General features: G+C 37.2%; 1 protein-coding gene across 1 annotated transcript in view; it reads left to right on the forward strand.

Annotated features, from left to right (window-relative positions):
• Positions 1 to 25891, forward strand: part of LOC134655698 (neuroendocrine convertase 2) — a 110933-nt gene that overhangs the window by 33298 nt on the left and 51744 nt on the right. The window contains exon 2 of the mRNA XM_063511155.1: positions 25669 to 25773. Within this exon, the coding sequence (XP_063367225.1) occupies positions 25669 to 25773 (105 nt within the window). The remainder of the gene's footprint in view (positions 1 to 25668; positions 25774 to 25891) is intronic.

Below are 25891 nucleotides of genomic sequence, written 5' to 3' on the forward strand. Positions count from 1 at the left end.
CATACCCTTGATGTCACAAGTGAATGCGACAGGCTGAAGACGAAAACGTGTAAGTACGTCTACTATGTTACGCTGAAGTTTGGGACCAACATGCAGAACGTTGTTCAAAGACACGCCCGTAGAAGAGGGCATAGACGCATCAAAGACTGGCCTACATTTTGTAGTTGATGAAGACTCTTTTATCACAGCATGATGGCTAAGGTAATATTTACCACTACCCGGAGGGTCAAAGACAGGCTCCATATGATTCTCGTCCAGATATTCTTGAAACACCTCACTATAGTCTGCCTTGAGTTTAGGATCTCTTTTAAATCTCCTCTCAAGACTTAAAAGTCTCCGAGCGGCCAATTCACGACTATCACCCAACTCACTTTGATTTCCCTTGAAGGGTAAACGGACAATAAAACGATTTTCATTATCCCGCGATACATTATTTAAAAAATGATCCTCAATAATTTGATCATCGGGATCAGGAAGTACAGATTCGGGAATTTGTTCAATCTCCCAGAATCTAGTCAGACAATCATCTAACGCCACATGATGAGATGACAGATGAGGAACCGAATTGGTAGTCGGTAAGGATTTACCGATTATTACCCAACCAAAAATGGTTCGGTAAGCCGCCGGTAAGTCAGTGGAAGGCCACACCTTCTCACCACAGAAAATGTCATTGTAGACATCACTGCCTAATAAAATGTCTATTGGCCTAGACAGGAAAAAATCATTATCAGCCAATTGCAGGCCTTGATAATTTGACTTTATGTCCGCAGACAGAGAGACACTGGGCAAGTCGCCAGTAGCATACTTTAAAATGACAGCCGAAACAGTAAGCAATGGCTTGTCAGAAGTCATGGACTTTAAAAACACATTGGTCATTCCATGAGACCGATGAGGCACACTCGGCCCTACACCATAGATAGACACAGGTTGATGGTTATGTTTGAGTTGGAGTCTTTGAACACACTCCTCAGAGATTATCGAACATTCAGCGCCTGGATCAATAAACAAGCGAACAGGTTGGAAATGTCCATCGCCATTCCCAGCAAGGCCCATGGCCGTAGCTAACAGTACATTTGGCAACTTAGGCTTAGTATCCTTTACCATGAAAGACTTCATTGTAGCATTATTAACACTGGTAATGCTATTAGGTTCTTGTTCACCTTCTGGATATGAAGGCTCAACCATTTCAGCCACGACAACAGCTGACTTCACCACAGGTGGAGTGCTATCAGGTAGTGTTGAAGACGGACAGATCAAAGTGTGGTGTTTAGCCCTACACAACTTACATTTATGTAATGAACTACACTCATGATATTTGTGTGTACCAAAACAATTAAAACACAAATTTTTAGATTTCAGAAAATCTCTACGCTGATCAATATTCAAAGCCTTAAATTTATTGCACATATACATGTAATGATCCAAATTACAATATCGACAATTTATTTCCTTATTGCCCTCTTGGACATGCATTACCAGTTTAGTATTGCGATGAGGCGGTGTCTTGACAACAGGTTGTTTAGGTGACCCGCTAACTGTTGCCTTCAAAGCAATAGACATTTCTAATGCCTTACATTGATATTCCAAGAAAGCAATAAGTTCAGAATATTTAGGAATATCCGATCCAGACAAACTTAATTCAAATTCACTGCGCATCTCCATAGGCAATTTTTTCAATAGGACATGGAGTAGTATAAAGGACCACTCATCAGTTTTAAATTTCAAGGCTCGAAGAGCGGCTAAGTGTTCATTGAAAGTGTTCAAGAAAGATCTCAAGTCAGACCTTAAATTCACAATGGCAGGAAGCGACATAATAGCTTCTAAATGCGTATCGGCAATAAGTCGTATATTGGAAAATCGGTTCTCCAATAATGTCAAAGCAACACCATAGTTTTGATCAGTAAGCGGCAAGTGCTTGACTAAATCAAGAGGTTCACCTGATAAACATGATATCAGATAATGTAATTTTCTCACAGGTTTGATGGTAGCACTCTCGTCAATTATACTTTTGAATATATTTATGAAATTTGACCATTTCGTGACATCGCCTGTAAATGATGGAAGCGAAATACGCGGCAGAGGTATATCAGGTGTGCAAAACTGTGAGTTACCTACGTTCGCAGACGTCGACGTATTCGCCGGAAATAATTGTGTATAAATAACACTTACACTGTTCAATTTCGCGTCATAAGCCAAAAACTCTTCGAGGTGCTTGTCAGGATCGAAACCTGCACGCTTCGCCGCTTCCACCGACACATAAGCGTCTTTAAACTCGTTTTTTGTTTGAATGAGATCGCTGCATCTCGTTTTGAATTCAAGAAGTTTTGTATTATCTTCTCCAGCAGATTCCGCGGCACTGTATAACAAATCTATTTGAAGTTTGGCCAATTTGTAACGTATTTCTGCACTCATTTTTCACAACACCACGTACTCCTTCAAAACACTATAACAAACCACAAAGTAACAAAGCTGCGGGCTTTGTTATGCAAACTAAAGCAATAAACAACTCGAATAAGTTTAATTCTAACCTCAAAAATTAACGTGACACTGACAGGACAGGAATCGAATGACACTTCACTTCGTTCAAGTCGTTCACGAGCATAGACTAAAAATAAGGTATGTTTGCACTGTACTCGAACTGAACGGAATGGGAATGACTTTTAAAAACGCTCAAACTGATTGTGAACGTGAACACTAGCCTTATCTTGCTACCACCACTAACGAAAAAGAAATGTGATTCCACCTTCAATTTTTTTAAAACGTACGACTCTAAAATGCAAAGCAGACAATTAAACGTATAATGACGTATTTCTTTTAACGTTTAAGACAAAGTATGATATACATATAATACGTTACACGTAGACAAGAAAACTAATTACTTTCGTAAGAATAATGCAACACATGCAGTCACTTTTGATAAAATATCCACGAACCGAGGACAGACAATTACTTTTAAGTGTTTAAAAGTACGACAAATGCAAACTTGCAGGCATAAATGTACCGAGTACAGACAGTAAATTAATTACGACAAATGCAATCTTGCAGACAGTTAACTTTAGTTGGACAAATTTGACTTGACAATTAATGGCCGACCGTATGAAATGAAATTATTTCGAATGAATATGTCCGGTTCTACTAAATAGTGTCATGATTTTTGGTAATTATATCAAAAAGTGTAAGCAAATATGAATTTTACTTGGCAACTTTCTGAACATACCTGAATTTAATATTAGGGTAATGGGTAATGTTTAATGACTTACCTGGCAACACTTGAGTTAGCAAGTGGTAGGGGTAAGTGGGAGTTAAACGGACAGTTGTGCAGACTCGTTCACTTGGATTGGGGAGTCAAAGAGAGAACATCTTGATGGTAACGGGTTAGCAAAGTTAAAGAGGCACCACCATTTTATAATTAGAACAATCATAGATAAATTTATAATATTTCAGAAGTGTTAACGTACCACTAACCCACAATAAGATTTTTAGATTCGATCGGTAGAATAAAAACGTAAGTTGTCTTTATTTTATTTCAATAGTAGGTACCTAAGTACCTACATAATGGATTGATTTTATAAACCTCGAGTAGTTTATGTGTTTCGAATGCAGTTTTGTAGCTGTAAGAAGCTTAGACTTTCTTTACATTGTTGCTTTGTAGTGTTGTTTTAAATTATCAAGATATTTTAATGCAAAAAAAAAATATAAGGTAGTTTTATTATACATGAGTGGTAGTTGTATAATCAGCGACAAAGTAAAATTTTACATCAATTCATTGTAAAAGTGTTGAGTTTAGTTTGGTTTGTTTTAATGAAGGTAGGTAACCTACATTTTGCTAACGGTAAAAAGTTATATATTTAATTATATACTCTTAGATGGATGAGTAATTAGAGTATCTGATCTAGGTACGTGTTCTTTGCAAAAGTATTTGGAATATAACCATAATTTTCGATATCATTTGAATGGTACAATTATTTTAGTCGGTTGCTATTACGACATCTACCTACAATGAAATTATAATTATTGTATTAGTATTAAAGCGGCAGACTTTTGATTTTGGAATGAGTTCATAAGTTAATAGTTATGTACCCGTCGATTTAATGGCTATTTAGCACAGATTATTGTTTTATATGTACCTATTATCTACTATAAATGATCAAAATTATTGTCATCAAATTGCAACGTCGTAAGAAAATTGATACATTTATGAGTAGATAAGTACATATTTGAAATGCCTATTATTTTGATCTTTTTGTGTTTTATGATTACAGATTGATGTGTGGGCTTGTGCTGGTGATCAGTGATCGGAAATTTGTGCTATTGAATTATGTCTTATTTATTTCATAAAATATAGTACATGTGTAGCATATCGCGGTTAATTGGGACGGAATAAGCCTTGTTCATTGAAACTGAACTGATTAACTATAACCTATAGTTTTTGTCCAGCAATTTTTAGTGACAACGGTACTTTGTTCCTCTCGGTTAAAGCCTATTTGATTTTTTTTTGTCATATGCAAACTAATAATATTTTATGATACAATATAATCATTACAATTAATTTAAATGAGTACCGTATAAGTAGTATTGTGCAATGCAGTGCATTTACGAAATAAATATGACATTAGTAAGATACCAATAGCACAGGGATCCTGATACTTTAAATCGACGTTAATATGAGCTTGCCGCGTAGCCAAAATGCCAATCGCTTACGCTTCGTAGCGATCGAAACGCAACTGTCACTGTCGCACTAATATGGAAGAGTGATAGAGAGACACAAAGCGTTTCGTTGTCGAAGCGATAGCGAATGTAACCTTGGCTAGGCCAGCTTGTGTCATTTGTGTTTGACGTGAAGGCGTCTTTTGTGTGACGTGGAGGCGTCTTTTGTGTGACGTGGAGGCGTCTTTTGTGTGACGTGGAGGCGTCTTTTGTGTGACGTGGAGGCGTCTTTTGTGTGACGTGGAGGCGTCTTTTGTGTGACGCGGAGGCGTCTTTTGTGTTTGACGTGGAGGCGTCTTTTATGTGACGTGGAGGCGTCTTTTGTGTGACGTGGAGGCGTCTTTTGTGTGACGTGGAGGCGTCTTTTGTGTGACGTGGAGGCGTCTTTTGTGTGACGTGGAGGCGTCTTTTGTGTGACGTGGAGGCGTCTTTTGTGTGACGTGGAGGCGTCTTTTGTGTGACGTGGAGGCGTCTTTTGTGTGACGTGGAGGCGTCATTTGTATGACATGGAGGTGTCATTTGTGTGTGACGTGGAGGCGTCATTTGTGTGACGTGGAAGCGTCACTTGTATGACATGGCATTGTCATTTGTGTGACGTTGTGGCGTCATTGATGTTGTTTTGTATGACGTGGAGACGTCATTGAAGCTGATTTTTTGACGTTGGGGCGTCATTGAGGTTAAGTTCTATATGACACGAAAGTGCGTCATTTGTACTACTTAAGCATGCGTTATTGGAGTTTCGTTTTGTGTAACGCGGGTATGCGTCTGATGAAGATGACTTTTTATTTAAATTTGAAAATTTAGAGATGTTTGGAACAAGTAAAATACATAGTATAGCGCGCGTGTACGTTATTGAAAGTTAAAAAATAAACTGATGTGGATCTGACATGCTAATGTTGATCATTTATTGCAGATCATGTTAAAATGTTTATAGTGGAAAAAAGTAGGCATAGATATCGTGAGAGTGCAGAGGATTTATGTTGTACTAGCGACAGCTCCACAGATTTTTTTATTAATATTCTGGTAGTTCTTGTTGTGTTTTTGTGATAACAAGCATTTTGAATCTATGTAAGACTGAGTCTGGAAGGTTGTAATGTAAAGACATGAAAAGGGTTTGAGTACTTACATTTCAAGTATTTTAAATATTTCACGGATAAGTACGTGTATTATTTCGATCGGGTTGCGCAGTAAATGTTAATGTCTTATTCCTCTTTTAAAATGTCGACGTGGTTAATGAGAGATACTGCAAATAGTTTCAACATAATGAACAAATTGAAATAACATTAAGAACAGTATGGGAGTAATTCTCTTAAAAAGGACAGAAGTTAATGACAAGTAAAACTTTACCAACCATATGACTTGGTCAGTCTAATAGGATGAGTTCGGAGTTGATTTTTTGATCCCTGTCTTGTGCGAGTGATCTGTTTGCACGGAAATGTAGTTATGTTTTCATTAACGTGTTTTGCAAAGTCATATTAAATGTATTGAGAAGGAAGTGTAAGAATTTTGTTTATTTTAAAATGATCATGTGCTGGAGTACGAGGTGGAACAAACGAGATACGAGAAACGTTGAAAGCATCAAAGGAAGTTGATATTGGTTTTGACCTGCTCAAATAGCAGTGAGGGGTCAAGGTGACTGAGAATTGTTGAATGAATTGTGAAATGGGGTCAATGAAAATTTACAGAGTTAGTTAAAATGTCACATTTGTGCTAACTTTATAACAAAGGTCAGAGAATATTTTTTTTATACCAGAAAACTCTTGTCATTGGCGGAAGATTGAAAAGAGTAGTTGGTTTTTACCTCATCGGGTTTTTCTAATGAATATATTTTGACTATGAAATGAATTCAATAAAATAATATCTGTGTTGAATATTAAATACAATGATCTTTTTGAAGCTATAGTTGACTGATTGATGTCAGAAAACTGTTTGATTTAGAATTTTTCACACTAACGCAATTGGCAATAACTTATTGTATAAATTAAATTAGTATATGTACATGCCATAAGTGAGTGGTAGTTAAAATATTTCAAACCCATTTTAATGAACTATGAAGCAGTAAATGTTCAAAAACTAACTATAAGTAAACATTTTTTTTTAACATTACGAAATAGTCGTTTCAAAATTAGTGGTGATAATGAATGTAATTTTTAAAGTAAAAACTTCTTTGGCGGCGCCGAGCATTTTTTGTGATGAAAAAAAAAAATGTTAAACTCGCGAGAGCGTAAGACGTAAGATTCGTAAAACGTGGGACGGGCACGTGGCCTGGTCGAGGGACTGTTACAATGTCATTGAGTTCTTCTTTGTTGATTTGAATTGAATGCCATCTGGTGACTTTCCCTCTAGCTGGTACTGGTATGGCTCGAGTACTGACAGCGATGTGTTTGGGGGTTTCAAGTGATGAGACGTAATAACGCTGGATGGCGTTGGCCTCAATTGAGACAATTGTCATTTTGCACTGGTCATTGAGTTTTCGCTGCTGGCGCTCCCTGGGTGCAGCCCGTTTATACTGTATGCAGTTGTTTTTTTTTTTCTTTAAGTTGCGTTACCTATGGAAACATAAGGAACATTTTTTAGTATCTGTTCCGCAATAACTTTGGTACCTAATACCTATACATACAACGTTATTCTGATCTTTGTGAAGTTTGATACGATTATAGCTTTATAGCTAGCAGGATTATTAAATTGAGAGAGTTACCTATATGCAATTGACTCAGAGGTCTTGATGTAAGTATTAGTGGTGATCTCGATGACGATAAGGTGCGATCGAGTTTGGTGTCATGTAGGGGTTGGGCTTGATTTCCTCTCTTACAAAATAGTATTTAAGTATCGTTACATGCGGTCTCGAAATATTTTGAAATAAAAATGTACTTTCTCTATGATTGAAAGTTTGATGCGAGTTTATTTTTGAAACTTAGAATATCCAAATGAAAAAAAAGCTCTAGTAAATTAGATATCAATGTCAAAAGGTATTTTATTTTTAGTTGTCTGTACGTCTATATGAAGAATATTTAGGGTTATATACAGTTACAAATCACGTTATAAAAGCGAAATTGTAGAAATGGCTGAGTTTGTGAAGAAGTTTAGAGCTACAGCCTCTAGATACGTAATAATATGTTTGAAGCATAGAAATAATAAAGTACATGTATAGTCGTAAATTAAAAAAATAATATTTGAATTAGGTATTTGACTTAGATTTTGGTTAGAGACATGAAATAGGTAACATTCATTGCCTATGCGTGATTTCAGTAACTGATTTGCTTTTAAATTATGCGAATTGTGAGATTAGTCGTATTTATGCCAGTGTCTAACTCTAAACATACTCTGCTTGATTATTATTGATTTGTTAATCGATTTAAAAAACAGTGTCTAGAAGAATAGTTTATCTAAATGATGGGATAGCATTAGTAGTTGTTAATAACTGTTCTAGCATATCTAGAAAGGGTTATATAGGGTAACATATACATCAATGATCGAGACATCCAAAATTAAAACCATCCTATCTCTCTCGTATTCAAAGTTATGATTGTGATGTTTCATTCGTATCAGGATCAGGATAAAAAAAAATGTAATTCAAAATTCATAATTTTCATAAGTTGTAGTTGGTATATCACATGACTTTCCACATTTCCGCTTTTAATATCTAGTTTCTGTATTATTTACGTTCTATTTTCAAAAAGTTAATTTCGTGTCATTGTGTCGTTTGTTCATTTATTTATTAATGAAACACTTACATTTTGAAGTTCATCTTAACAGAGGTAATAAAATAATATTGAAACGGTTATTGATTAGGTACTTAACATATGTCGGTACGCTTAAAAAATGTATGTCACATAAAATTGTTTACTTCAAATTGAATTTTAATACTGTCAATAGAGTTGAATATTATAATTGCCATAAATGGCTTTATATGCACTATAGATAGGTACTTAAAATCAATTAAGTCAGTATGAAAGAAGAAACCAATTGCACCAATAAGATTGGTTTCGTCAGAAATGTTTGCATTGATTTGAAAAATCTGCTATCTTTGCATGATTGCTGTGAGAAATAATATTGAAAGTGTGTGAAGAAACATGTTTTTTTTTTTGGAAAGCTTACTTTGATTAAAAAAAAAAAAAAAGATAAATTGCCATCTTTAGAAGACTGCTGTAACGAATGATATCAAAAGGGTGTGTACAAAATGCAAATCTTCCGTTTGGTCCGACCAGTTGATTTATTTCTGTTACAATAGATGAAATAAAATAAATCTTCAAGAAAAACTGGTAAATTATTAGATATATTGGGTGTCAAATAGACTTTGAAATTTAGAAAATGCATCAAAATATTGGACATTATACAATTATTTAATATTATTTGCAAAAATAAAAATCTACAATTATGCATGATAAAATTGATAAAGTCTGCGTTTTGCTACTGAAACCTGTCTCAAGTGTTTCTGTCGACTTTGAGTTTAATATTCGGAAACAGGTTAGCAAGGTTATATGCTAATAAAATAAAGAAAATATGTATATCTTAAGTAACACCAATAGCTAAAGACCTGTAACGTACGAGCTGAAAATAGTATTACAGTTAAAAATCATAAACGATAAATAATGAAAACATTTTTTTTACTATAAATGTAGCAGCTACGCTTTTGTAAGTTTGAGAATTGTTTTTATCCCATTTTTTTTTTGGGTACCTATTCGGAAATAAACATACCAATATGGATTTACACTCAAGAGTACCCTAGTACATACATACTCGTTGATACTATAAAGCATAAAGGGGATTGTAACAGGCCAAGTTTCTTCCTAGAGAGGTACCAAAATCTGATTTATTTGTCAGGTCTGTTTCAGAGAAATACAATAAAAAAAATAGTTTGTGTTCATAATATTAAAATTTAAACTTTTAAAGGTACAATATCATATTTTACTTGAAGACTATCGAATTCATTGAATAAAATCTATTTATTGCATAAACTTATATCGCTGTATGATGAAAAATGTTTTAAGCGTTTGTAAGACACGTAGTAAACATCAAGTAAATAATTAACTACAAGTCAAATTCTCATAAAGCTAAACATATGCAATTGACAGTAAACATAAAGAAAGGAAAGAACTGAAGGCCGAATGTCATGATAGACGCGAGCTCAAACATATTGATTTAAAACAAAGTTTACACATTTAATGTTATTGTTTACAACTAGGTATAAGAAGCTGAATAAGCATTTCGATCTCAGAGGAATTTCATGGAGTAGGTACGATTTATTTCAGTGTATAAGAAATGTTTTATAAGTGTTTCTAAAGGCGCTTTCTTAGCTATTTTCTTTTCAACCTTAAATTGAGTTTCGTGCGCCGGAGTCATGCACGAAGTAGGATGGCCGAATGTCATGATTTTTGGTAATTATATCAAAAAGTGTAAGCAAATATGAATTTTACTTGGCAACTTTCTGAACATACCTGAATTTAATATTAGGGTAATGGGTAATGTTTAATGACTTACCTGGCAACACTTGAGTTAGCAAGTGGTAGGGGTAAGTGGGAGTTAAACGGACAGTTGTGCAGACTCGTTCACTTGGATTGGGGAGTCAAAGAGAGAACATCTTGATGGTAACGGGTTAGCAAAGTTAAAGAGGCACCACCATTTTATAATTAGAACAATCATAGATAAATTTATAATAATAGATTTTTAAATATCCTGCTCGAATGGACCAAATTTTATGTTAGGAACAGAATAAGGATAGAATGAAATGGGCGCGAAGATTAAAAGGGATTTAGAAAACAGTACCTGGTCAGTGAGAGAAAATTACTTGGCAATCCCGCGGAGAGCGGGCCCGCTGAACTTCTATGATCTTCTTGTCTTCTTTCTCACAAATTAAGTCTGTCACTGTCTAGTTATAAAAGAAATAGGATGCAGAAGGCAGAAAATGCACAAGGACTGATATTTTACTTTAATCGAAATTAACACTAAGTGGACGCGGTGTCGGCCATATTACCGCCATTGTCGAAGTGTTTTTTTTTTAAATCTAAAATGACTGAATGTAGTTTCGAATGACGGATATCCGGTAAAATGAAAGAATGTAAATTTGAAGTACAATGTTGCTAGAAGAAATAATATATTCCTAAACAAGTCTCAACACCTTCATCACATTAATTAGCTCATCTACTCGTACACGTGTGCCCTTTCACATTACAGTAGGTATCCACAGCGCGTTCAAATATTCATTTATATATTTTATACGTACCTTGGTTTCGGGTAATAAGGGTCGTTATTGTATTTATTATAATACACGTGTACCGTCACGGGATCAGTTAACGAATGTACACGGTGATTATGTAAATGTATAGGTATACTTAGACCCGTATGTTAATGTAACCTTTGGCTTTTAAGCCCAACTAATGTTCATTGCGAGTATACTGCGTCAGCAATAAACTTAACTTTTTCAACTATATACTTTTAATTTTGTGTAGGTATATAAAAATATGTGGTCGTATTGAAAATAAAATTCAAATACACACTGTATAAAAATTATAACTAAAATTAAAAACTAAGCCTAAACTATAAATAAAAAAATTGGCCTAAATCGCCGCCTATTGGCAAATGTATAATCTCATATTAATAGTGACATGGGTCCACCTTGGGTCGAATTAATGTCGAGGAAATAATATACGTAAAGGTCAGTCCTGTGGGGCCTATTCAATTCGTCAAAGTGATATGTGTGATCGTTGTGACTGGTCGTATGCCTATTACATACCTAGTATTAACCTAATTTGTTCATTACAAAACACACAAACTAGAAAGAAATACCTTGAATACTAAAATCCCTTTCAGTCGCGTATTTCATGCATGATTCCAATGAATAATGTCACAATTACAACTTGAAGTGCACGTTTCGTATTTCACCGCTTGTGGTTTCATTAAATATATAACCCACTATAAATTTTTTTGCTATTTAGATTAATAACTTGCGTAAAATAACTATCACAAGTTGAAACTAACCCAAATATGTGAACTTTTGGCATTAGAATGACAGTGACATTGACAGCGTGACGTTCGGTCGTATTGAAGTCTGAACTCCTAGTACAGAGTTAATACAAACAGTCCAAAACGCCTAAGATTTTAAACTTCCCGCTATGTTTTGAGTATGTTTGCTACTGGTGAACGTAAAATACTTCCACACAGGAGTGTTTTTCGGAAAGAGACTAAAAATATCCCAAAGTAAAATAATGCTTGCAGGTTCGTGCGTGTAGAGGGGCCATAAAGCGTTCCTTTTTATTATAATTTAGTCTACTCAAACTGACTACCCGATTATTGCCTGTGAATGTGTGCGTAGACGTCATTGAGAATATCTCCGTCTTTCTCTAAGACGCAAGCGTGAAAGGGATAGATCTTGGTAGCATCGAACTTTACGACTTTTGACCTCTTCCTCGGTTATGGTAGCCTGGTACTTTTGGTAAACATTTGTCTTGATAAATCACTGGTCGTCGGTTGCATATCGCTAATAGGTACGGGGCAAATGACCTCTTCCTCAGTCATGGTATCCTGGTACTTTCTGATTAATGTTTGTCTCATTATGTCGCCGTTATGTCGCCGTTATGACGCCATTATGTCGCCATTATGTCGCCGTTGTGTCGCCAATATGTCGCCAGTATGTCGCCATTATGTCGCCATTATGTCGCCGTTATGTCGCCGGTATGTCGCCGTTATGTCGCCGTTATGTCGCCATTATGTCGCCAGTCGCCAGTATGTCGCCGTTATGTCGCTTGTCGCCAATAGGTCGCCAGTGTATCGTAAAATCACCAGTAAGTCACATGTCGCCGTTATGTCGCTGGTATGTCGCCGGTATGTCGCCGTTATGTCGCCGTTATGTCGCCGTTATGTCGCCGTTATGTCGCCATTACGTCGCCTGTCGCCAATATGTCGCCAGTACGTCGCCTGTCGCCAATGGGTCGCCGTTGAGTCGCCTGTCGTCAATAGGTCGCCAGTACGTCGCCTGTCGCCAATAGGTCGCCGTTGAGTCGCCTGTCGCTAATAGGTCGCCAATATGCCGCCTGTCGTCAATAGGTCGCCAGTACGTCGCCTGTCGCCAATATGTCGCCAGTACGTCGCCTGTCGCCAATGGGTCGCCGTTGAGTCGCCTGTCGCCAATGGGTCGCCGTTGAGTCGCCTGTCGTCAATAGGTCGCCAGTACGTCGCCTGTCGCCAATGGGTCGCCGTTGAGTCGCCTGTCGCCAATATGTCGCCAATACGTCGCCTGTCGCTAATATGTCGCCGTTACGTCGCCTGTCGCCAATATGTCGCCAATACGTCGCCTGTCGCTAATATGTCGCCGTTACGTCGCCTGTCGCCAATATGTCGCCTGTCGCCAATATGTCGCCTGTCGCCAATATGTCGCCTGTCGCCAATAGGTCGCCAATACGTCGCCTGTCGCCAATAGGTCGCCAGTGTGTCATAAGATCACCAGTAAGTCACATGTCGCCGTTATGTCGCCAATATGTCGCCGTTATGTCGCCGTTATGTCGCCGTTATGTCGCCAATATGTCGCCGTTATGTCGCCAATATGTCGCCGTTATGTCGCCAATATGTCGCCGTTATGTCGCCAATATGTCGCCGTTATGTCGCCAATATGTCGCCAATATGTCGCCAATATGTCGCCAGTATGTCGCCGATATGTCGCCGGTATGTCGCCGATATGTCGCCGATATGTCGCCAATACGTCACTGTTATGACCCTAGCCATAGGTACCTAATATGTCGCCAGTACGTCGCCTGTCGCCAATAGGTCGCCGTTGAGTCGCCTGTCGCTAATAGGTCGCCAATATGCCGCCTGTCGTCAATAGGTCGCCAATACGTCGCATGTCGCCAATAGGTCGCCGTTACGTCGCATGTCTCCAATAGGTCGCCGTTACGTCGCTTGTCGCCAACAGGTCGCCAATACGTCGCCGTTGCGTCGCCAATACGTCGCCGATTGTGTCGCCAATAGGTCGCCAGTAAGGGGTATAAAAGGCAGGTGCGCGCCGCGAGCGATTCATTTCATTCTTCAACCATCGGCTAGCAGTGACTCTGGTTCTCGGGCGTTTAATATTCGGTAAGCAAAGTTCCTCTACTACTGTTGCTATGTTTGTTTTCGCTTGGAATTATCCTGGTGAATTTAAGCGTGGAAATGGTGTCTGTGTTTGGTTTTGCGGGGACAATATCGTCGTAAAACTGATCTTAGACTTTTGTGGAGATTCTTTGTTACCGAGTACGGGATTTAAATATAGTGAAGTTTCCTACGCAGTGTTTTTCTAAGTGCCGCCACGTTATGCAGGGACAATATCGTTGCATAACAGGGGCTTGGAAAGCGTGATTGTGTTTGGTTTTACGGGGACAATATCGTCGTAAAACTGAACTCAGGCTATTGCGGGGATTCTTTGCTGCTTTGTGTAGTTATAGTGAAGTTTTCTACACTGTGGTTTTCTGAGTGCCGTCACGTTATGCAGGGACAATATCGTTGCATAACAGGGGCTTGGAAGGCGTGTCTGTGTTTGGTTTTATGGAGACAATATCGTCATAAAACTGAACTTAGATAAAGGTGTCTAAGGAAATTTCATTTCTGTGTTTAGTTCGTTGATTTTGTGAGTAGTTTGGTTCATAAAATAGAACCTAGTTATTTTAGTGTTTTACTATGGGGTCTTTTGCTATATATTTTAAAACCAGATCATTGTTTGGACTGACTGTTTGTCCGGCTGGACCGCTCACCCCTTGCGGTGTTAAATGTGAGCTGTCTAGGAGTCTTTTTGTTCCAAGATGAGGGTTATCTTGGCGCCTTCTTTTTACCAACATAGAAGGTGAAAAACGTCTCCCTCCTTAGCTCTCCAATGTCCAGCTGTTAGATGAATAGTGGGGGTGTCACATGCGCACCATCCGGAGTAATCTGGGCCCATTTGAAATCTACAGTATTTGGAGGCTTCGTATATTAAATATATTTATTTATACCACTTATATACATAATAGGGACCTGTCTTACCCATGTTGCCACCCTGCCTCTGTGCAACCCGCCATGGGGGGAGACAAGCCCACGAGCTGTTAGGTTGCATTCTCGGAATCGCTCGCCGAACTCTTACAGTTTCTTAGTAGGGATACACTTGCGTATATTCCAAAGTACCAGGTCGATGGTAAGTACGAACTGTGCTTTGGTTATACTAGAGTAGGGACAAGGGTAGGTTTAGGGTAAATTCACACACTAATTATTCGGAATTTAGGTTTCGTTTTAGTCTTGGTCTATAAAACTGATATATTTCTCTTTTTAAGGGACTTCAACTAAGGTCTCGCTATACTAAAATTTTGTGTAAATAGTTATAGGGTTCCAATTGCTTAAATCTTCCAATATTCTAATTTATTTGGGGAAAATAATTAATGTAAAATCTTATCTCTATTTTTATTTTCTGGTTTTCTGGTGTAAAGACGAGGTACTGAGTATTACAATCATGTTTCTAAGGTATTTACACAATTAAATCTTAAATATCAAGTTGGGATTAGGAACACAGTCTATTCGGAGATAGAAAATCGACGTCTAGCTGTTTTAGGGAACCTTTGGCAGGCAAGAGTAATCCAAAGGATATTTTGAGTGAAATAATGCTCATCTTGATATTTCAGTCTCATAAAATATAGTATATTTTTAATAAATAAACTTAGTACTTCGTTCATACTTCTAAAAAACTAGAAATACAGTTTATATTTTAGTTCTGGGGAATGGAAATGGGATTCGCATCCCTAGTTTTTGAAATAAAAAGATAAGTAATTTTTGATGACTGATGGATACTTTGACACTTCTTACCATAGCCATCTAGGTACGCATAGGTTCCGAAGTGTTGGTCATAGCCCGTCTGGCTAAAGAGTAGGGTAGGAGTTCCAATTGACCTTGCTGATTGGACTAGGAGCCCCCAGTCCTGCATCGAGCGTATGGGTAGCATATTTCGTATAGAAGCTGGTAGTTAATAATATTAACTTGAAATGCTAGGTGTAAATGGGCTTACCCCAGGAGTGCTACTCATATGTTATCCCGGAGGCTTAATAGATTGTGGCAGGCTTTTACCAACCCCATTTTTAAACTCATTTTATCAAATATATTTCTTTTATATTGGTATTATCATGTATGCTGCATTTATCTAAATAATATTGTTTGAAGTAAAATATAGCATCATTTACATTACACTAATAAATCCTGGTAATTTTTGGTACTATTTCTATAATTTATCAAGTTATTCGTTAACATCATAATAAGCATGCTTCCAATATTATAATGTATTTTTCCCTAAAGTCCAGGTAATTGTAAATAAGTCGGAGTCCAAAATTTAGCTGATACTCATTAAAGAACTTAGGGTACCGCGGTTCACATCGAGGGGTCCTAACGCTAGACTAGACGATCACGACTAAATCACATGGCCATATTCTAAGGGTAAATCTAAAAAGGGGGGTTCATATTAAGGTTAGTTAAGTAAGTTATGGAGGTAGTGGGAGGTGACATCGTGGCGCGATCGATAGTAATGTAGCATCTTGTTGCAATTTAGTTGTAGTCAAGTCGTTAATAGCTCTAATAAATTAACAATTCCTTCCACACAACTGTGCTGCCATGACCAGGAATTTAACGTTATTACAGCTAACCTTTATAGGCGTTAAATATTTACTCTAGTTCTAGTGGGAAATAAGTAGATAATTTTGTGTAAAAATCCCTCGTGTAAGATAGACTTGTACGAATTAACCTACATAATGTTTTGAATCCATAAATAAAATAAATACATTTTCACGTCAGAAGAATTAATATATTTAGTTGTACCTACTCGTAATTGCACTAATTCTCCGTATATAACACTTAACCTTTAACAAAGTCATCCTTAGGTAATAACCTAATAACTGTAAATAAAACCCATTTGAAGTAAATATCAAGGCTCGAACCGATTATAACTTTGTCATCAGTCGATTCTGTCGCAAAACCAATCAATGTTGTAAAGTTTTCATAACCTTGTACCTTGATTAAGGCAAAGATCTCTCTTATCTAATCTTATTGAAGTATGTAAAGGATAAGTTAATTGCGTCCCAAGAAGTTACCATTTCAGAACTTGTAATGATTCCAAGTGCCTGATTCCAACTTTAAGATACGTCAAAAATATGCTAAAAACACAGACAAGACATCCTCTAGACTGAGCATAGTAACGCTACCCCCTTTGCCACAAATATACGGTAGTTTTACTCCATCTTCGAGTCAAGTGTCAGAATCCCGTGCCGTGATTGGTCCGTGTCTTTGAACGGACCAATCACGGCACGGGATTCGCTCACCTCGTCCCCCGCACCCCAGTATTTTTGGCAGCATCGGTTTCATGAAATAATTGCTCTAAACTCCGTCTAGAGGATTCCTAGTCTATGGTTAAAGATACCATAATATATGGATCGTATAATGTCAGTGTCAAAAGTTACGTTTTGGTTTTATGGAGTTCAATGTATTAAAATTACAATAGTAAAGAGTCTGTAGCTTGTTGGAAACATGTACCTATGTACTCGTATATTTGTTGGACGAAAACACATTATTATGAATGTTATGTAGTTACGTTGTAAAATTATAACACAAGTCTCAGTGCGTAACCCAAATTTATATTTTTAACTCACAAGTTTATTTGAATAAATTTTATTTATCTATTTAAAGAAGATTGAAACTAACCGAAAATAAGTGTTCCGTGAACAAAGTTTTGTACGGAACAAACTGGAAATATTAAGTAAGTTATGCTACACCAGGCCGTTAATAATGCACCCAAATACAAAGGTTGCTACGGTAACAATAATAAACAGACCCAGAAACCGCACTATCGGGTTCGGATTGAGAGCCATCGAGCACGCTCACGATTGCGGAAACTCAAATGTCAAAGAGCACCGTAAAAGCTCTTGCGTTTAAGAGGGAAGTACCTACAATGGGGCGCGTTTAACTTTATAGCAGTATTCAAAGACATCGACTTAGGTGACTTAAATACATTAACTTTTTCTAAATACGCATAAAGGATGACTCACGTTAAGCTGGGCCGTGTCCGGGCCGGAGCTTCTGGCGCTTACTTTTCTATGACAATGACAGGTGATCACGTGGTGCTTTCCATAGAAAACGAAGCGCCAGAAACTCCGGCCCGGGCACGGCCCGGTCTAACGTGAGTCATCCTTTAGTTTTGGCACGGCGTTCAGGTTAGTTTTGTACGCCTAAAGCGCGCGTATGCGTTAGTAGGTATACTGTAAGTTTATTTCTAGTAATTAAGTACAGCTTGAGCCACATAGTGACACATAGTTCAACGAAAATAACGACCCCATTTGGAAACCTACGATACAGGAAACTGTAGGCTCAGTAAATTAGGATATTATTACTTATCAGGTTCATACATAAATATATATATCTATAAAACCTACGCGATTTCGGCCCACCACGCGCCCAGAGATAAGAGCAAGAAATCAGTATTTTTTTGTTTTGTTCCACCCACCTACTGATATTAATAGAATATGCCAAATTAAAGAGAAAATTACCGTAAAATGGGGTGAGTAGGGTCAAAACTGAAATTCAAACCTCGATAACATTTTATTTTTACATATGAAAACTGAATGGTGTATATAATAAGTGTTCCGGACGTTTGTATTTTAGTTTTTATTTTATTTTGGGTAGTTGCATTTCATAACTTTGACGATAAAGAGGAAAACCCACCTCACCCCGTAGTGCCTCGTATTTGGGGTGAGAAGGATTTTCATACAAAGGTGACTTTGGAAGATTGTTGGATCGATTTTTTTTATGCGTTACTATAGCTCCATTTTAAATTGGAATACATTATTTTTGTAGCAGTAGCCTTAAAATCCCTTCTCACCCCCCTCTCAAACCTTCTCTCCCCATTCATAACCCACCTCTCCCCGCGAAACCTACTCACCCCGTTTTACGGTACCTTCTCAAATCAAAATTTCATAAAATAGCCATTATATAAGTGTACATTTAAGAATATTGTCGCCACTGTAGTTTGAATATGACGATTTAAACAATGCTCTGGTACTAGTTTCGTTGCTAAAAATGGTTACAAAAAGAGAACAAAGGAAAACAGAGCGTTTTGTAAGTAAGACTTCTAATACTAGCGCAAAGGCCATATAAGTAAACCGTGAAGTCTAGTAAGTCGTGTAGTCTATGTTACCTTATACTAAGCCATTTTTCATCTAAAGATAAATTAAACTTCTTTACCCGTAAAGCGAGTATCAGCAGGCTATAACAATAAACGTTGATGTGGACTTTATTACCAGGTGATAAAGTCTGTTTTCATTAGCGCCGCCGTGATGAGTAGAGCGCTATAAATCGGAGCAAATTGCAGCAGTATATTGAAGCTGGCGGCTAATACCGGCTTGGATAAGAATTTAGAAAGTGCCATAGAAAAATATTCTAAAGTCTAAAAAACATCTTGGAAAAGGAATATCTGGTAGGTCTATAAAACACTGGTCTATAATATTCTGGATTTATATTTACATTATTAAATACCCGACTCATTAAATGCCTGAATTATACATCTTTATTTGTATCTCCTTGGATATCACGGGCCTATAATCCCGGTTTTTTGATAGGCTTGCGTGGGGACACAGATCCAACACGTAGAGCCCCTTGGAGAGCTTTTGTGTCATGTAAAACATCTTTATTTTCTTTATCTTACGTTAGGTTCTTTATAATATGGATATAAAAGTAAAATATAAAAACACTTACAAAACAATAAAAAATACATATAAACACATTATAAAAAACCTAACCTAGGGTGCCGCCAATCTTTATTATTATTATAATAATTGAAATTTGGTTTGATATTATTGTGTAATGAAATATTGAAAATAAAATTTAAATTGACTTTATTGTGTATTTGTTTAAGAGATTGTAGAATAATATACAGAATTTGTATTTGTACGAAATCAAGTGACTATTTCCATACATTTAGAAAATGTGCCAAATCCTATCAACGATTGTCATCTTCGCTAGGCCCCCTTGAGTCCGATTCGAACTAAAAAATGTCATATATTAGTGCGAACGATTTTAAAGCCCAACAGAGAGATGTTAATTGTATATTAAATATGAAATACCCAATGTATTTCGAATTTTCCTGATAACTTATTATTACTTTATTCTGACGAAATTGTTTATGCTCCATTTCGCCTACAGCCCTAATAAAAAAATGTTATACCTAAGGTAATTTGTACAGGAATTTTGGCTTTACGCGTTTAGCAATTTTATTGAAAAAAAAAGTCTACCCGTGTACGTTTATATCGTAAACCCTACCTAAACCCTAACGTGAAATTAAATGAATTGGGGCCTAATGCATAAAAAATTGTAATATTAGCCGGAGGCAGGATCAGATTTACGTCATTAGGTATCTCACTCGCACTTATTGGTGAGCGTCAACCTAATGACACGACTTTGATTGCATTTCGTGCACACCAATCCATAATTATAATCAATATACCTAATCCATATCGACTTCCGACATCCTCTTTCTATCTTATACCTTTAAACGAGCAATTATTGTATATCTTTACTTTATATATTTCGGGGATCTCGGAAACGGCTCTAACGATTTCGATGAAATTTGCAATATGGGGGTTTTCTGGGGCTAAAAATCGATCTAGCTATTAGGTCTCATCTCAGGGAAAACGCGCATTTTTGAGTTTTTACACGTTTCCTAAGCAAAGCTCGGTCTTCCAGATATTTTCTGTCATTAGAATAAGAATTCCGGTTATATTACAAGTTGCACTATTGTTATGTAACAGGCCTTAGAAATCGTATAACCAAATAAGTATTAGAGGTGGGTATAAGTACGTTACATCTGTATAGATCTGAGCCATGTGATTGAAAATAATTATTTACCTAAGCTCTGCTAATTGTTTCGTATTATTTAAATATCAGTCCCTATTACTTAATACCAAATCAAAACAACTAATACATGTCTAAGGAGTGATACGGTTGTCATACACAGACAAGAGGTTAACTACTAACATTCAAAGCTACCTAAAATAAACACCATTACAGGTAATCGTAGTCTGCTATTTGCCCTAACTTCGATCGTTTGATGCACGTGGATGCACTTAGGTAATCTAGTGATAGTGACGTCTTTAGTAGGAATTAACCTAGCTTGTGTCGTGTGTGTCCAGCCATAATACTGTCCACGTAATATTTGCGCATGCATGTTTTAATGCAGTTAGGCTGCACTTAGTTTAGTTCGTGATCGGGCGTTGTTGTTTTTACCTATAGTTCGTTTTTTTAGCATTAGAAATAAGGTAAACAATCTTGATGTGTCTTTTAAATGAAAAACACATTTTAAAAATAAGTTACGGTAAATATATGACAATTATGAATCCAATACGATCTTTTATAGTCTTCTGCTTTCATAAGTAATAGTTATTGATTTTTAAAAAGTGTTTTTCAATTAAAAGACATGTCAAAATCGCTTACCTTCTTTCAAGTTCTTTCTAATGCTAAAAAAACGAACTATAGGCGACCACAACAACGAACGTCGAACAGTTTTGAATGATTCACGGTTAGTTCCACTAGACTTATATTGACCGGGATATTGAATAATTTTACGGTTTAAACTCACTTATTTTAAGTCACTCGCGCATCATGTTTCGGAGAGCCGGTCTCCTTTCTAAAGCACTAACAGTGCGAGCAGCGTTTACGACGGCCGTGTATCGCGTACCCCGTCGCGTATCGTGTGTGTCGTGACGCTGCTCGCACTGTTAGTGCTTGATAAAGGAGACCTAGGCTCTCCGAAACATGTCGCGCGAGTGACTTAAAACAAGTGAGTTTAAACCGTAAAATTATTCAATGTTAGTATGTCTCACAACAGTTAAAATTCGACCGGGATATTATATATATGATATGTTACCCGTGAACAAGATGCATGTAACTGCGTCGAAATATCGGGAGCTCGAAAACATTACAGAAGGTAATCACGGTTCATATCCCGGTCAATATAAGTCTAACGAACGTCGAAATTTCGTTATATGCCTCTATCGCATTTGCAGTAGGTATATATTCGAGCGACGATTTCCGATATTCACAGTACAGTAAGCTGTGTGCACAACAGTGAGGTAAAATGATTTATAGCTGGTCAACCAAATCTTGTCAGTAAAAAAAGGGGCGAAATTCAAATTTTCTATGGGACGACATCTCTTCGCGCCTACATTTTTCAAATTTGCCGCCTTTTTCTACTGTCAAGATCTGGTTGACCGAGTATAATATTTTGGAATATTATTTTCAAACAATGTAACGTCATGCTTGTTTTGTAAGATGGTTAAATTAAAAAGTTCATCATTGTTATCAAATCAAGTTGTGATATTAAATAAGTACCAATATCTGGGAGACCGAGCTTTGCTCGGAAAACATATAAACTCGAAAATGCGCGTTTTGCCAGAGATAAAACCTAGCTAGATCAATTTTTCGCCCCCAAAAACCCCCTGTAGGCGCGTGGATCTGGCTAGGTTCAGCTCGTAGCCTCTTGAAGCGGGTTCAGCAGCAATAATGTAGACGACGCCTTTCGTTTTAAAATACGTTTAATTACCAACTAGTACAGTTGTACAGAAATAAGAAGAAAAGTAAGTATATATAAAAAAAAGGCACGTATGCGTGCATCTAGTAAGGTGGTGAATAGCGAATGCCTTGAGTGGGGATCGGCTCCTCCGTAGCAACGTGCTGGACCAATCACAGGGGCTGTAGATGTCGTGATATCGGCGCTGATTGGCTGCCGATGATGCGATACGTGTACGGTAGGCTGCGTAAGTTGCATTGGGTACGGTCTCCCACATAAGTTGCCTTGACACCCCATATAGCAAATTTCATCGAAATCGTTAGAGCCGTTCCCGAGATCCCCGAAATATATACCTATACATATAAATAAATAAATATATAAATAAATAAATATGCAAGAATTGCTCGTATAGGTATTAGATATTGGTGAATATCAATAACAAGTCAAAATACGTATATAAGTTTAGATAAGGGTTAAGTTTATTAATTATTATACACTTTTAGTTATTGAACGAGGAATTACCGTATTGACAGCGTACAGGATAAATCCTTCCTACCTGACGACACAATCTATCCTTTGGAGTGTTTGGAGCAATAGTAATCTTATTCATTAAGTAGGTACTAGCAAAATCCAACATAGTTGAATTTATATGTCTAAGACTACCGATTGCATGACTTCTACTTTTATGTGTATTTAAGTAGTAGCGTTTTCCTTTAATTTAAATGTGTAATAAAAACTTAAAATGTACACTTTTCGCATCAGAAATGTTTGCGCGTCGTCCATCAGGCGACAGTATCTACTCGTGACTACGGAGATAGGGCCCGATTCTGATTTTGAAATAGACATCTATTAGATATCTTTTAGGCATCACCAAGATACGATAACGATATGTTTAAGATCTAACCTGTCAAATTTGACATTTGCGCGATTCTGGAGATACTCTTGAACGATTTCCACAAGATATGACTTAGAGATCCAATTCACATCTAATAGATATCTAATTCTATCTAACGTAAAAGTGACATTGGTTGCCCGAATTGCGCTGCAAAAGAGAATTAGTTGAAATCTAAACTATAACGTATTTAGAATGGATCTAGTACGTGTCGTCTCTTGTGAATATCTTGAAGTTTGAATACGGCAGTTAGTTTTACGTAAAGTGTATCCAACTTCTAAATGCCTTTGCACGGAAAATGTGCGCGCTGGAATACTCGTTCAAAGAATTTAATTAAAGTTGTACGAGTGACTTTCTCGCTGTTTCAGTACAGATATAACATGTAGGTATGTAGCAAAGGTGTCATTACAATTACACCGTATCACCGCACTGTGCTCAATACAACGAACTAGTATAGTCATTAGTCACCTGCAATAGCGCATATTTTTGCGGCCTTCGAAGAGTAACATATTATTGCAGGTGACTAGACTTTGTGCGGAAAGAGAAGAGTCGTGGAGTGTATGGGGCCCAATATATTCCACGACTTTTCTCTTTCCGAACAGACTCTACAATCTACATGTTTGACACTGAGAACATTCCACGAGGAAATATAGCTAGCCTCCGTAGTGATGAAGCGTAAATTTATTTCGTTTTTTGTCTATATGAATACTAGACTTTTTGCTAGTAAAATTACTCTGTCATAAGGTCACCATATCTTTTAAATAATTCTAGATTACGTCCTGCTTCTGAGCTGACCATAGTGCAAAAAAATAAGTTATGATATATGTACTACGTTATTTCGACTACCATTTGAAATGAATTATACTATTTATTACCATTTTTACAGAATGTGTAAACATTTTAGTTCGTTACGGTGTAAGAGTCATCTTATAACTAATAGTTCGGCTGCGGTATACTTCTAGGTGTATGCTTCGGAAAGTCGCCCTGGAGACCTGTGAACTAAAGTAATATTCCTGTTTTTTTGTAATAAATTACAAAATAGTTCAGTTGTTTATTAGAACGTATGTCATTTAGGAAAAGTTTTGCGTACCTAGTTACTTAATGCGATATTAGTACTTACCTATATTTTGTATAGAGATATCATACTCGTACAAGTTTCCCAATACTCGTTATTGCTCCGTATAGTTATCAGGTAAATACATGTTATATGTATAATAGCCTGTTAAATTGGTCCTAGAGTAGTAGTTAAAATAATAATGTTACATAATCAAGACATAGCACAAGGATAACATTCTTGGGTCATACACAGATTTAATCGAAAGTTGTCACTCCTGCGAAAGTGTGGTGTGCTTTCTATAGCCGGTTAACAGAAAAGGATTGCCAGGTTTATCAAATAAAATATAATAATATAATTTATGTTTGGGTTACTACGGCCAATAGACCTTACAAACTATTAGCACGATAACTAAATGACATCATTTTGATATCACTCTGATGTCAGCGTATGTTCGAATTGGCCTGTCAATCATGTCCTAATAGAAAACATACCTAACTCACCCAGATGCTCGTACATAAACTCGTAGCGTCCTTGGAGCTCTGATTCATTTTTAATTACAAGCCATACAATACATTATTACCTATTATCGGGTATTCAGAACAACGTATTACAAAATTTTACCTCAGCCCAAATTCATTAACATTGTGAAGAGTTTTCAAAAGCGGAATGTGTCTGAACATAATTTGCTTTATCCCGAGTTAAGAACAATGCCCGAGTTTCTGCGGTTTTATTTCGTTTAAGAGTAGCCCTTTTGTGTCTCTTTGGGTATTTAATTCACGTTTCGTTTCGTGAAAATTCAGGACGAGCCGCTGTCCGGCAACTGGTTTATTAAAGAAAAGATTCTAGCAGGAGGAGTCACTGGTAAAAAAATTGTCGGCGCATATTTAAAATGGCCGCATTATCTTTTTTATGATGCCTAAAAGGATAATAAAAAATGCGTCTTATTTATATCTTAAACTTAAAAAAAAACAAGTTAAAGGCGCCATGCCTTCTGTGACTTGTTATTTTTCTCCGACTACGGTTATTATTATCATTAGGGCCACTTGCACCATTCACTAACCCGGGGTTAACCAGTTCACCCTGGAGTTACCATGGTTACGAGTACACTTTGACACTGGGTTAACCGTTTAACCGGTTAACCCCGGGTTAGTGGGATGGTGCAAGTGGCCATTATACGTTTGTTTCACCCCGTCGTATATTTCATCAGAACTTTTGAACAGAGTTTGATGATGTTTCAATATACTTATTTTTACACCACGTGTGTAATACGCTACTTCTTTAACCGACTTTGAAAGAGGAGAAGATGTTTTTTACGTCAAACATAGTCGGGTTAAGATCGGTTTTCCTAGGATAGCGGTGCCGTCATATAGCGGCAATCTATATGACGGCACCGCTTTCGGAGGAAACCAAAGCTTTAGTGTTGAAACGTTTTGCTGGTTCTAGCGTATATCTTATCTTACGATATGTTATCTTTTGTTGCAGCTGCTCGGTTCGGACACGGACTGGCATTTTGCGCACCGGGGCCTCGCGCACGCGCGCCCGCGCAGGTCCATCTCGCATACCAGGCTGCTGAAACAGCACCCTCTTGTAAGTACCAGCACAGAATAAATAATAGTACTAAGTACAGAAGACTCACTCTCTAACAAAACGCGTCTGTTACGACCAGCAGAGATATGGCCGCTAGGTGGCGACAGCGCCACGCGCG

The sequence above is a fragment of the Cydia amplana genome, chromosome 17 (assembly GCF_948474715.1).
Source record: "Cydia amplana chromosome 17, ilCydAmpl1.1, whole genome shotgun sequence".
Taxonomy (NCBI): Eukaryota; Metazoa; Arthropoda; class Insecta; order Lepidoptera; family Tortricidae; genus Cydia; species Cydia amplana.